Consider the following 14113-nt stretch of genomic DNA (forward strand, 5'->3'; position numbering starts at 1 on the left):
GCACCTGCTGAATTGATGTTTGGACGCATGATCAAGGATAAACTTCCCAATTATGACAATGGGACTCAAAAGAATTCTTTTAAAGATCGTCGACGAAAACAGAAAATTGCAACATATGCCAATCAACGAAATCATGCCAAAGCTCACCAACTTAAACATGGTGATACTGTACTTGTTGCTGATCAAACTCCACATCGCAATAAATTCACCCCACGTTGGAAATAAACACAGTACTCTGTTTCTGCAGTCAAAGGTAACGCAGTCTTCCTGCAATGTGGCAACAAACCTACAATAGTGCGTAATTCTGCTCATGTAAAACCTTAAGCATTAGATCTCACTCTCATCAGAAGGAAAGAGGTGTGATTACCGTGAGCACTGAGTCCAGTACTGATGATGACTTTATTTTACCAGCAACAACATGTTATAACAGAGAACAACAGCCAGGCACTGATACAACAACAAAAGAGGAATCGGATGATCAAACCATACCATACCAAGAATCAGATTCTGAGGAAGATCTATTTATTCCGCATCCAAAGAACAAACGTATAAGAAAAACTCCTGCACATCTCACTGATTATGTGATGAACTAAACATTTACAAACTATATTTATCAAAAACATTCTGTTCAACAAGTTAGAACTTCTTCTTTTTTACCATAGTCATAAGAAAAAGTTTTCTTATTTTTCTTGTGGCTATATACTTTTATTTACTTAGTTTATTTAGTGGTAGGGGAGAGATGTGATGTCTGTTCGTTCCGCTCAGCAATCATATCTCCGTCCATTACGTTCTTTACAGACATTACAGAGATGATCCTTATAAGTTACGTTTTTAGTCTTTTTGGAACTTAATATAGGATAAATGGCTTTGCTTTTTACACTTCACATCTATCTGGCTATAGTGGATAGCCCACGGCTGTTTCGCTACGGTCAAACCGCGGACAAAATTAAGATGGCTTCCACAATTTTTTTGTGCACTGTTCGTCTCGCAAACTATAAACTACTTAAATTTTAAGTTAAAGTCTTCTTTAGGCGCTAAAAAAGAGAAGAAAAAGTTGCCAAAGTGGTGCACGGCGATTTGATGTAGTGTGATCCCTTTTCTGTCTAATTAAATAATTATCTAAACTTCTAAGCAAAATAATTTCTCTTACCACCAGGATATCGGAATAGTTTAAGAGAAATTGAATTTAATATCCCCAAAGAAAGGGGCTGTTCATATTGAGGAGGGCTGGCTCGGCTAGCCGGGGTGATTTTCACCTCGTGTTCATATGAAGTTTTTTACATCTCGTATAGCTACATATATTTCGAACTTTAAATAATTGATGAGAATTTTTTTAAATTTATTGTTAATTTCATCTCGCAAAGGTGGGATGGCTCGCCTGCCATATGAACACATTTTTATTTTCTATGCGTTTCTTAAAAACAGTGAGATCCCGCCTGACCGAGATCTCTGTACAAACAAGCGAGATCTCAGCTCGGTTATCATATGAACACATTTTTATTTTTTCATGTGTTTCTTAATAGCAACGAGATCGCGCTCAGCCAAGCCAGCCCGGTCAACCGAGCCAGCCCACCTCCATATGAACAGCCCCTTAGTTAACTATAGAGGCTAGCTACTGGAGGAATAAAAGGGTGTGGAACTCATATCCCGCAAATCAATGTTGGACAAGTTTGAGGGAGTTAATTTAGTTCCTTTGTCATAAGAGGTAAGCTAGCTAAGCTAGCTGCGTCGTAGCTACCCAGCGTACATACAATAGAATGCAAATCCAAAAAATCTTTCCCTTTTTTGAGGCTTGACAGGCTGCCGTTGTTCTGGCAAAAAGTTACTTTTTGTTCCGAGAAATCAAAGAAGATATATAATAGTGTCATTACTCCATGTAGACAGAAACAAATTTTATTAAATCGGCAGAAGGCAACCTCGTCCCCAGTGCCTTGTGGCCCCGAAAGCCAGCCTTTACGGACTTCATCAGCAGGAAAAGAGGCAAATTGTTTATATAAGGAAACTAGGGCTGAAAATATTTGCGACCATGGATTCCCCTTTTGAGAGAAGGAAATATTTGCGACCATGAATTCCCTTTATTTAGGGCAGGTATAATTATATTTTTTTTAGATATTTGACAAAACCAATGCTACGAATTCATATTTATAAGCCACAAAATTATTTCGCCCTCCTTTTTCTGAGTAGCCCGGCGCATTGTAATTTCAGCCACCCCATTTTTTCGACCAAAGTAGCGAGTTCATCGCCTCAATATTTTACGATGGCCACTTTTACATTCGACCATGCCTCGATCAATGTCGATTCATTCAAATGACTTACACGCATTATACTCGCCCGTATGATCAGAGGTCTGATCGGGGTGAAGCATTCTCTGTTGAGAATGAAATACGGATGTGCTATGATAAATATTCACCTATATGTATACACACCATCCGGATAAACTATCTGAGTTCATCACTAACATATTGCCGCACGTAGTGTAGTGGGTTCGTCTGCGGCTCCCAGTTCTGGGGAACGCGGATCGAATCCCGCTCACTGCTTGGCAGTATGTTAGTGATGAACAAAGTAGTTCTTCTTCAATACAATAACACAAATTTGAAATTACGCGAAAATTTATTTTAAAACATGACATTGACAAGAACACAAATTCTGAGTTTGCTTTTATAAAAAAGAAGGCGCAGGTGGAACTATAATGGGCAATGCATAAGAAAAATCAACGTCACTCAATTTGACCACGTTTGTTTAAGTGGAAACCTGCTATACGGGACGTCGATACAACAACCTCGTTTGATGTTCTTATGACACGACGCAGATGTTACAAATTCTTTATGGAAACGTGTTTAAAATGACTTTCGAGACAAATAAATGACAAAAATTTAGAATTGTTTATTAAAACCAGTCCATGAGAAAAAAAAATAAACTTCTGGCTTTCTCTTAGGCGTCGGAGGGGCCGCTGTTAAATCAAAAAGGAAAAGTGATATGAGAACGAGGATGCCAATCAGCGCGCAAGAAGCATCATCACAGGCAACTTGTCTCATTATTGATTCTTTCCGCTACTGGTAAGGGACATAATTGATACAACGTTCTATATCCTCTAAGAAAACGTCCTGTGTCTTTGCGTCCTATTAAATAACCATCTCCAAATTTATTGTCACTGGTTAACTTTCTCGTCCCAGTTTACGGGGTTTACGCTTGATTTGATGCAGAAGATTAAAGGACATTTGTTTGCATTTTACCAAACTTATACCCGATGTATCTTTGAGCCTCTTCTGACATCCAGGACGGCGCTCGTTGGCCAGTTATCATTGGGAAGAGACAACAGGCGCTGGGAACGAGGTTAACGTATTACTTGTTGTCTATTTTTACGACATAAGAGAGTGATCAACGCAATATGAAACACTCGTTACGCAGTAAGCAATGACAACTCTTTCTTCGTCTTTTGTCATCGTTTGATAAAGTTTGTATGATATTGTAACGAAAATTAACATCATCGAATATTCTAGGCGGATGACTGCCTTCTTTAGTAAGCATGAACATTAATGCAATAATATCTTGTGTCAGTTCGTTTCCGTAAATGCAAAGCTTTATTTCTAGCAATGCGTGCCAGAGGGTCCTGGAAATTATGAGAGTGTCTACCAAGCTAGCTACTACCAAACAAACTATTGAAAAGTAAAAACACCTTATATTCACAATATATTTTTACCTAAAGTTCATGATTCACTTAAATAATACACGCAATTATTTGGAAACTTATTACTAAGAACATTAGATTTTTTCTTGGCTGAAAGCTATTTTTTGACATTTATTCCATCCAAAACTCGAGTTTTAGATGGGATGAATGTTAATTTGTAATTTAATAATTTGTTATCTAAAAAGGGGGAGTGTATTTTGGCTGATAGTAGAAGTATGGAAACGATGTTGACATCTTACCGGCGTCATACACCGCGTTATTGCCACATTCAACAAGGCTGCACTGCAGGAGAACCATTTTTCTTTGTTTGTTATTGTTGATACTTTTATAGAAACTTCGTACACCCTTAAAATCATGTCACTTAAGGAAGACGCTCTAAAAATTGGTGGGGCATTTTTAGCAGGTGGAATTGCTTCATATTTAGTTTTCAAGATTGTAGTTCCAAAGGTAGCTATTATATTTACTAGTCTGTACCAGCCTAGCTAGAATCTCAAAAAGCGTGTTTTTAGCGAAACTCAGCCAATAAACGTAGCTAATTACCTAATTACTAAAACAGAAAACGACCAGAAACCACCAGGATCAACAGAAACGACCAGGAACGTCCTTGGAATAAGCAGAAAACCAATAAATTAGCATAAAACCATTAAAACAACCAAGGTGCAACCAATACAGTTCATGGTTGCACGTCTGCGTGTTTGATACTTTATATAACTTTTTTAGCCCAAGTAAAAGTGCTTAGAAAACGACAAAAAATAAAACAATCTGAGCGGCTACGAAACTTCACAAAGTATAATTTTTGTTTAGGCATGTCTGGAAATTGATTAATTTATTCTATTTTCTTGTCTGTGTATGATACACATGGGCGATACATATAATAAATGATATCCAACCTTGTACCCAGACGACTCTGCTACTGTACATCTAAGATATCTGACAGGATGTAGCTCCATATTGACACATGTACAAAGTTTCTAGGGACGAGCTCATATGATATGTTTAACATTCTCCTGCCCTATTAAAAGTTTCTGCACACAACTTAAATGCCATGGATCAAGCATATCTACGAACAACAACTATTTATTTCATATTGAATATTGACAAGAAAACTAAACTACTATACTATTCTTGTCTTTTTTATTCTTTTATGGATCTTTTTCTGCATTGTCGCAAAGTTGTGTATATATTTAGCTACATAAAAACATAGCTCTCACAGTTAAATTTAACCTGAATAATGAAAGATTTGTCCCATGTGTCATAGATTAGAGAGAGCCCACGTCAATTTAACTGCTGTTTTTTTATCATTTCTTGGTTGTTTTCTGTTTTAGTAAGTACATCTAATGAAAAAAGAAATGAAAAAAATATATAAGAGATTTTAAGATCTATAATTAAATGTGTTTATGAGGAGAATAATATTGGCGCCGTAGATTAGTGGTTATAGCTCTCGTACTCTGTGCGGGAGGCCGGGTTTCGATTCCTCTTGACGGCGATTCAACATGGGCGAGTGAATGTTACCATAGCCCCGGGTTAACCCAAGCCATGTGAGGGAAATTGGGAAGATGGCACACTGTGTGGGCCGTTGGATGTTGCCGGGAGTTGTCTAGTAGAGCGCGGGCCCTAATTGGGTCTGCGTCGCTCAAAATGAGCATTAAATACTCTAGGACTCTCCATCTAAGCCATGGCCCCTCCTGGAAATAATAGACAGGGTATATCCCTCGATATTTGTGAGGCTAGCCATGTAAAATATGCACATCTATCTATCTATCTATCTGCAGATAACGAAGTAATCCTAATTGATATCTTTTAAACAGGTGACTCATTATGATGGAAGCGACTGCATTAACAAATGTGTGGAAAAAGATAAGGCGAAATGTGTAAATGTTTTTGACATGGAGGACCTGCCAAATGAAGTTGCCTTCTGTAGGTGCTGGAGGTCAAGCAAGGTATTATATATAACTGTTCCTTAAAGTCAGAATTTTATTATTATTTCGAAGAAGGGACACATATGCGATGCAAAAGATACAAATATTGCAGGATATTTACAATGTAAGAATTGTGTAACATTGGTACATCTTTACATACTGTCAACTGCAGTTCTTATCACTTATAAAAAATTTTTAGCCAACTACTTTATTGGGAATAAATTTTGACAAAATTAAATTTCACAGATGCCTTTAACTGTCCATTTTAAATATTTTGTAGAATTTGGGACTTTAACAAATTTTGCAAAATGTTGTCACTTCTTTTTGATTGCTAACAATACACAAATTACTGCAAATTTTAGGTTAAAACTTTACAACATAAATTATTACAAATAATACCTTTGGATGCAGTTTGTGATAAAACCTATTGCAAAATCTAGAAAATAGTCCTTACTAGAGTCAAAAAATCTTAAAGGCTTCTTATTGAAACAATGAATAAGTAATTTTCTTTGATGACAAAATCAATATCTATATATTTTGTTAAATTTTATTTCAAACAAAGGCGTCTTTAAATAGACCTTTTTATCGTCAAGTAATGATGAGTAGTGATGCATTTTGTTTTCTTTTAGTTTCCATACTGTGATGGAACACATAACGGGCATAACAAACTTACCGGAGATAATGTTGGTCCTGTGTGCATCTCAAGAAAGTCATAACATGTTATTACCATACAAAGAAGAACCATTTGCGAATTTATATTTCGTTTTTAATTTTTTTTCTTCATATTTATATACATACAGATCCAACAAGTATCATGCATGTAAATTTACTTTAAACTATCAGAATATATGCTCTCCAATGCCTGTGGCAAAATAAGTTTACTGAACTACCAGCATCTTATATTTTTGTCAGGAAGAAGAAATTTATAAGCCTTAACTTATATACTTATATTTCTAAATTCTGCAAAATAAATGTCACGCAAAATGTCGCAAGTATTTCTTCTCGGCCAGTAACATGCCCTTTGTTCAAAGGGCACTAGAAATTGTCCCAGGGCCAAAACTATTTTAATCCAGGTAATCCATCATGTTTTAGTTGGCGACGTTTCTAAAGTATTTCATTTGAAAATTAGGGATATGGTTCGTTTTTTTAAATCGTGTTAGATACATGTAAGTCTAACAACGCTAAAACTATCAACAATGTACCTATAACCATGGCCCTCCATGCCAAAGACACCAATCATTAGCGTTATTTTAGCGACTGGCGAAAATCACGGCCGACGTTAAAGACTATTTGCAAATGAAAATGCAAAAGGCGGCGTATTTCTCATAACTCGACAAAATTATACAAAATAACTTCGTTTCGAAATATGTTCAGTCGATTTTCATAAAAAAGTGTATTCGTGTCCTTTCAGACTGCGTAGGGTTTTAAATAGCGAAAAATTTCGATTTTCCACTCAGCGGTTCTTTTAACGCCACCTTTAATGGCGGTCGAAAGGCGGTTTTTGAAATCGGCGTAATTAGGGCCGACGGTTGAAAGGTAGGCACACCATTTTTATACTAGACGAACAATAAGATGATAGGCAAGGTGTATACGATATCCTGTTAAAGAAATATTAATTATCCTGTTAAAGAAATATTAATTACTAGTATTTAGTCCCGTGGAAAAATCCACTATAGATACCAAATAAAAAAACAGCGAAATTAACCATAAAATTCATTGTTCTTTTCGTGAAAACGTTTTGTTGTTAATTCCATTCAAGCGGGAATAAATAAATCCAATATGTTTTTCATAAACAATAGACACGTGCTGAAGGAAATAATAAGAATTTAATTACCCGTGACTTGTGTAATAAAGATTACATTATTACACAAAGGTTTTTATGAGAACAATAAAGTAAATTAACCGTGACTTTTTTAAACTAAAAATTTTAAATCAATTTGAAAAAGCACACAAAAGACAATAAATAATAAAAGTTAGCAAAGGTGACATGTTACCGCGGCTGTTTCTTTAGAAAAACAACACATCCACTTTGCCTGTTACAGACACACGGAACTGGCGTATTATTATATAGATGCTCATTTTAGGTTATACTTCTGTCTGTTTCTAAAGCACAATAAACTACTAAAATAGCCTTTTAATGCAAATATGGGGAGCGAAACGATTAGATCTCTTCTCAGTGAAGTAAACAGAGTTGCACGGAAATAAAAGATCCAAAAAATAAATAGATAAATAGACCTAAAAGCAAAACGTTTATAAACACTGTGACAAGAAAAACTATTAATAATGACTTCATAATGCAACCTCGTCCCCAGGACCTCTTTTCGCTTTTTTGATCTCGGGGACGGCGCGAAATTACTCTTAATTATTTTATAGATCTACTTTCACCCAGCTAATCACAACACCTATATTGGCAAAATATTTTTACTGCTAGCTAGTGCTGAACCTGTCACATAGTGTATATATATGATAGGAGAACCAGCGTAATTTTTCTTACCACCGGGAAATCGAAGTAGTTAAGGTGGGAAAAATTACGCTGGGTCTCAAACGATTTTCTGCGGCCAAAATTTGGCCGCGCTTTTTGATTGGGTAATTCTATTGTTCTTTGCTCACGTGGTCCATGTCGGGGAAAGCCCTTTTCATCCCGAATATTCCAGCAAGTGGTTTCACTCACCCTAACAAACATTAGTATTCTACAAAGTTTTTACCAAAGTAAGATTTGGCCAAGCTTGGTAAACAACTCACAGATAAATTAAAATGTCATTAGTGAAAGTGAGGCTACCAGTCATTTTGCAAATCCGACCAGCGGGGACCTTCTTTTTCGCCCCATCCCGATATCAAAAAAGCGAAAAGAGGTCCTGGGGACGAGGTTGTTCATAATGCGCTGTCTTTACTTTGTGTTATGTTGAAACGGCGCAAATAAATTCGTAATTGCGGCCCGTGAGAGTGTAATTACTGAAATGACACTGTGGTAACAGGTGGCCACAGCTAAAAATATTACAATTTGGAAGAATTTAGGTGAACCAATTCATGTTTTAGTAGATTTTGACAAAACTTTGGGAAGTAAAGAAGATAATATAATGACCCATCCTTGTCCACAGGGTTTGTTCCCCGATGACAAAACCGCTATTTGACGGCTTGTAATCTGGCCAAGGATGTTTCTTATATCCGTTATTGGTTACTTTTTTTAAATGTTAAAAAAATAACCGCTTCCAAAGAAAAAGCAATACATGTCAGAGGCTACACAATTTTAGGAGGAAGCAATGTTTTCTAGGTGATTGAGATTTTCAGACATTCAGTTTGATATGTAAACGAAAATTACTATTTAGTTATGCTGATTATCCTTCATACCAGCAATATTGTTTCTCAGCATCTAATTTATGACGTCATAATTTCACAAAATTACAAATTTTCAAATCCTGTATATCAAGAACAAATAAAGACAAATTTTTAGGCGCTTCCATATGAAATCAATAGTTTTTTTTTCGCTGGAGGCAAACTTTTAAATTCTTTTTTTCGTTTGTCTGATGAATATATTATAGAGGTTAAAAATCATAATCTTAAATTTTTCTTTTATAACTCGTCTTTTGATCTACAGTGATTGCCTCTATCTCAAACACGCCAGGGAAAATTTGTTCGAAAAAGTACGACTTAGAGGATTGGGCGCAGTTATTTTATAAAATACCAAATCAGGTATAAAATAAGTCCTGAAATTTACTCCTGGAAAAGCTAGCACTGCCTATTACACGAAAAAAAAAGAAAAAAAAAGAAAGTGAATGTATTAAATATATTTACTTTTAAAACTTGTATTTACAACTAAGTGTATTTTTTACAATATTTACATATTGTGTATAAATTTACATTCAAATAAAAACCAGCCTCGTATTCATGATATGCATGGAACCAAGGTCTATCTTAAGAAAATACAGTAGCATTATGCCACAAATAAATAAATGAATTTTCTTTCACAAGTTGTGAATTCGTCTTAAAACAGACTCGATGATCAATTCGAGACAAATATTTGCACCGAATTTAGTTCGATCTATGACATCACAACGGTCATGGATGACGCGTTCATATACACGTACACATCAATTGATGCAGTACTCGCGCACACATCAACTGATGCTCTAATCCTGACCACGGTTGTAATTGTTACACGAAGACAATCTAGTATTCTGCATCTTTAACATGTCGTTACCTAGCAGGACCACCTCCAAGCGATTTTCGTTTTCTTGGTTGTTGGTGAGAAATAAGAGGTGGGCCGTGACCTGAAAAATGAAGTTACTTCATGGTATAGGGTATGACAAGAAACACTAATACTGCAAAAAATGGTAGCGCACATTGGAAGCAGCCATTTTTAATTTTCAAACAACATACGTGCCGGGCAGACTTACCCCATAACACAAGATCATCGAATTCCTGAGGCTCCTCCTCTAATAATTGTTTAGTTGAGAAAGGATTGTCGTGGTAAGTGTGCGCAGATGTTTTAGACGGTAAGCTTTGTGATGAGTCGCGAAGTTTAAGTCTGTTAAACGATTGGTCGTTCTAATAAAACAAATGATTGGTCGATCAAATAAAGCAAATGATTGGTCGATCAAACATCAGTCACGTGTTTCTCTTTTAATTTTAAAATGTAGCAAAAACTACCAAATAAAATTAAACGCTTGAAAGTTTGTATGAATAGCGATCGGGAAAAAAAACATAAATTAATCTAAAACTGTGGCACACAAAAGAAAACCATGATATCTCGCCTCGAAGTTATAATTTTATCAAGTGTGTTTCAATTAGGATTGTTGAAAACTCGCACAATGGAATCAGACTAACACTGTAAAATAAAATGAGAGGAACTTAAAATACATCAACTTACAAGAAATGATTGGGTAGTGTTCGGTCTAGAGTCAGGCAGCGTTGAATGAAATGATCTATCCCGCGTTGTTGGATTTCTATAAAAAATGATAGCATATATTGAACTACATATCCCAAAAATTGTTTTTTTGTTTTAACTTTACAAACATTCACCATACCATTTTTAACGACTAAGTTAATTTAACAACAGCAACAACAAAAACTTACTTAGAATCGTTACTCACGGCACTTGTTGCTCGATTTTTACGTTTCTAAAAACAACAGAAGTAATTGATCAGTAAACATCGATGCTGGATACTGGTTTCTCCACAACGCTTCAGAGCGAAACTGGTTACTTATTTCTGTCTGGTTTCACATACGAAAGAGTTTTGAAGTTTTTTTTGGAACGACCTTAAAAGCTTTACAGGGTGGCCAGTCAGTTTTCATTTTCATTCACCCCGACTTCGGCAATGCTTAATTTGTTAAGTTTTATACAACAAATTACTAAATTGCCTTTTGACGCAATGATGTTTTGATACAATTTTAGGAATCTCCGACTTTTCCAGGGTTTTTCAGATCACTGACTATCCCTTTTTAGGGTTAGAAAAAACAATATAAGGGTTTATAGAGAAACAACACTTGGTTGTCAATTTTTTCATTCGTCATTTAATTATACGGGTCCGGAAATTTCAGCTTATAAGCTACCAGGTGAAAAATAATATAACTTGTTTAAATACATAAGCAACCATCTACTTACCGGACTTTTAACTTGATATGACAAAGTGGTGTCGGCAGCTCCTAATCTCTCTAGTGGAGGTAGCGCACCGTTTCGAGCACCCCTGGTAAATACAAAAAGCAAAAAATTAAGCTTGCGTAAACAGACACAAAGAATTATTCATATAGTAAGATGGGTAATACATGCTGCAACTTCCTCCAAATGAAATTTTAACTACTTGTTATAATTGCAGCTCAACATGAATGTCTTACCACAGTTGTTGGTTGTTGTTGTTGTTAATGGTCAATCCAGCTTGTCTGCCACCAGAAGTTGTCAGTCGGGTACCACGAACCTCACCCACGTTGTTTACCTCCTGAAACAAGAAAGAAAATACTTACTCCATGTCTAACATTTTCATGTTTTTATTTTCAATAAACAATTTTTTAATAGAGGTGATTACTCCTCACCTGAAACATGATAAAATGTGAAATATTTTGGATTCATACAAAACAAACAACCTGTTACAATAGTGTCTTTATTTTAGACTAAGTGAACTCTCTTTGGAAGCAAGGCTTTAGTACAGGTCTAGATTTTAGTTCTCGGCTGTAACAAAAATACCACCAAAACAACACTTTCCTTTAATTGATAAGTTAATAGGAAAAAAAAAGAGAAAAGAAAACGAGTAATATACTAACCACGTGTCCAGCAGTCTTCGGGGTTTGAAGTGGCTGTAAACGAATCGCTCTTGAAATAAGAAATATGAAAAAAAATGCAATGCGGAAAACATTTTTACGATTCTAACATTGTAGCATCCCTATCACGCGGCGTTAATTTTCATAACATAGCGTATATCTATGAAGATTGTGACAGTTTGACGAAAGAACGTCATTAAAACGGGCGTGATAACTTTCAACAAAGGTGAAAGGCGGCAAAATTGCGGGACAAGTTTCATTATAAAACTGAATATATTTCACAAAAATATAGTCAGGGCGTTGAAAAAGAGATAGTTTTGTGCACTGCGCATGCGTTATAAAATTAATTGTTACATTATATTTTAAGTTGTTGCGTTAAATTTGAAATTGTAAACCTCTTAGCAAAATTACTGCTGTTAAGACTTAAAAAACACAATAAAAATACCATACCTTTTCGGACCTTTAGCAGAAAACATTCTGTGGTAAAACTGTTGTTCGGCGGCGCGAAACGTGCTCGTTTTGGGAAACTGTCTGAACACACCGACTGTACTTGATAGCGGACGGTGCTAAAATAGAAAAGCGATGTATGAAAACCCGCCATTTCGTAAATGGGGACTAAAAGTGTTTGAATTTTCGGGGGTGGAGCGGGGGCGGGGGCACCTGGAATTCTTTTAAGACGCCTTTTTAAGCTTACAAATATACAGGACTGGAAATAAGCAGTACTCACTATTCCCACTTTAAAATTTAGAAATAAAAAAGAACACTAAAAACAAGAAGTCGTGTATGGAACACCTCTAGATACCAAATCACAGATGTAAAAAAGATTCCGTTGACGCAGAATCGCAAACTATCGAAAGTGAACAACAACTAAGAAGCAGATTAAAAGCTAAGCAACTTACATTGACTGGATCTTTAAGAGTAACATCTTCTTCAGGGATCCTGGAAAACATTGGTAAATATAATCCTTAAACTATACACCTTCATTTCTAACGCTTGGACGACATCAAAACACAATAACAATGAATTCTTAACACAACATACTAATAAATGTAAATTTCTAAAATCAAATGATGTAAAAGTATACTTACATATTTTGAGTAACAGAAGATTCTCTGTGTTGCAATGATACTGATCTGATCGTGATTAATTTTTTCAAAGCAGTAAGGTCTGAAGACGTATTGAATATCCCAGTTCCAACCTTCAACCTTAGCTAAAAAAAATCAAGACCTTTCTACTTAAGCTGTTTATAAAAAGGCGTTGAAAATATGTGTTCATTTAACCACGTTGTTGCTTCGGTGTTGTCTTCCCGATCACAATCGAAACACCTTACTTAGACACACCCCTTTTAAATGTTCCGTATTATTTCCGTTCATAACAACATATAGAAAATACAAGTGAGAGTTTCTTATAGTACCGTTGATTATTAAAACGCTTTCGTCACTGAAAACAAAACAATTTTGAGAAAAATTCCTACCAGCATCATCAAATTTAAATCCAAGACGAATTTACGTACTTTATCGAAAAGAAAAAGTCGGTAAAAATGCACAAAATTTCGGCTCACTGACTGGTATTTTTGTAATAACCAAAATATTTACCGATTTTTTTAACAAACAATCATTCTTACCGATTTGATTAATAAGCCTTTTCCCCTGATTTCTTCTTTACTTTTTTTAGTACATTAAGACTTGAAAAGATTCAAAAGTTGGATATTTTCAGTTTTCACTTCGAGTTTAAAATTTTGATATAAAATTGCTCTGAAGGTTTTTATTTTATTTTTCATCACTTATTCTGTAAAAAGTCAAAAATTATGCACAAGCGTTTACCAGTAAGGAAGGTATATAAATACTATTTCTAAATGTAACAGCTTTTTAAATATATTTCATATCTTCACCATTTGTGTATGGCTACACCACGTTTCATTGGAACATAAATTTTTTAAACATTTTTTAACTCTCTTTAGGTTCCGATTTTAAATATCAGACAGCTTGATAAATATTTGTGGAATTCACTTTCAATTTTAAAGAAAAGCTACAGGCAACAAACAATATTGATATAAAAATAATAATAAAAAAATATTTAAACTCAATTCTCATTTTTTTATATTCATAATTATTATAAAAACAGTAAACAAAATAAAATTATTATCGCTTTGACCTCGTGCTGTTTATTTGGAGGATGAGACGAGATGATAGCTCATTTTTCACATCCTGTAATTCGGTGTTACCTCGCCACGATTATTTGTTGGAGAAAATAT

The 14113-nt window shown here is 35.1% G+C and overlaps 2 protein-coding genes across 4 annotated transcripts in view; one reads left to right on the plus strand and one right to left on the minus strand.

Annotated features, from left to right (window-relative positions):
* The first annotated feature begins 3940 nt into the window (after nucleotides 1–3940).
* On the plus strand, nucleotides 3941–6591 carry LOC130655418 (CDGSH iron-sulfur domain-containing protein 2 homolog). Its single transcript, XM_057458173.1, has 3 exons — nucleotides 3941–4135; nucleotides 5497–5628; nucleotides 6237–6591. Exons 1-3 carry the CDS (start codon nucleotides 4043–4045, stop codon nucleotides 6321–6323), a joined length of 312 nt encoding a protein of 103 aa, XP_057314156.1. The 5' UTR covers nucleotides 3941–4042; the 3' UTR covers nucleotides 6324–6591.
* A 2786-nt stretch (nucleotides 6592–9377) lies between these two features.
* Nucleotides 9378–14113, minus strand: part of LOC130654070 (protein FAM149B1-like) — a 35790-nt gene continuing 31054 nt past the window's right edge. For all 3 annotated transcript variants that reach the window (XM_057456593.1, XM_057456595.1, XM_057456594.1), the window contains 10 exons: nucleotides 12948–13069; nucleotides 12759–12798; nucleotides 12310–12425; nucleotides 11863–11911; nucleotides 11440–11540; nucleotides 11210–11291; nucleotides 10681–10724; nucleotides 10475–10550; nucleotides 10002–10152; nucleotides 9378–9875 (listed from right to left, as the gene is read on the minus strand). In XM_057456593.1, the coding sequence (XP_057312576.1) occupies nucleotides 9802–9875; nucleotides 10002–10152; nucleotides 10475–10550; nucleotides 10681–10724; nucleotides 11210–11291; nucleotides 11440–11540; nucleotides 11863–11911; nucleotides 12310–12425; nucleotides 12759–12798; nucleotides 12948–13069 (855 nt within the window). In that variant the 3' untranslated portion in view covers nucleotides 9378–9801. The remainder of the gene's footprint in view (nucleotides 9876–10001; nucleotides 10153–10474; nucleotides 10551–10680; nucleotides 10725–11209; nucleotides 11292–11439; nucleotides 11541–11862; nucleotides 11912–12309; nucleotides 12426–12758; nucleotides 12799–12947; nucleotides 13070–14113) is intronic.

The sequence above is a fragment of the Hydractinia symbiolongicarpus genome, chromosome 8 (genome assembly GCF_029227915.1).
Source record: "Hydractinia symbiolongicarpus strain clone_291-10 chromosome 8, HSymV2.1, whole genome shotgun sequence".
Taxonomy (NCBI): domain Eukaryota; kingdom Metazoa; phylum Cnidaria; class Hydrozoa; order Anthoathecata; family Hydractiniidae; genus Hydractinia; species Hydractinia symbiolongicarpus.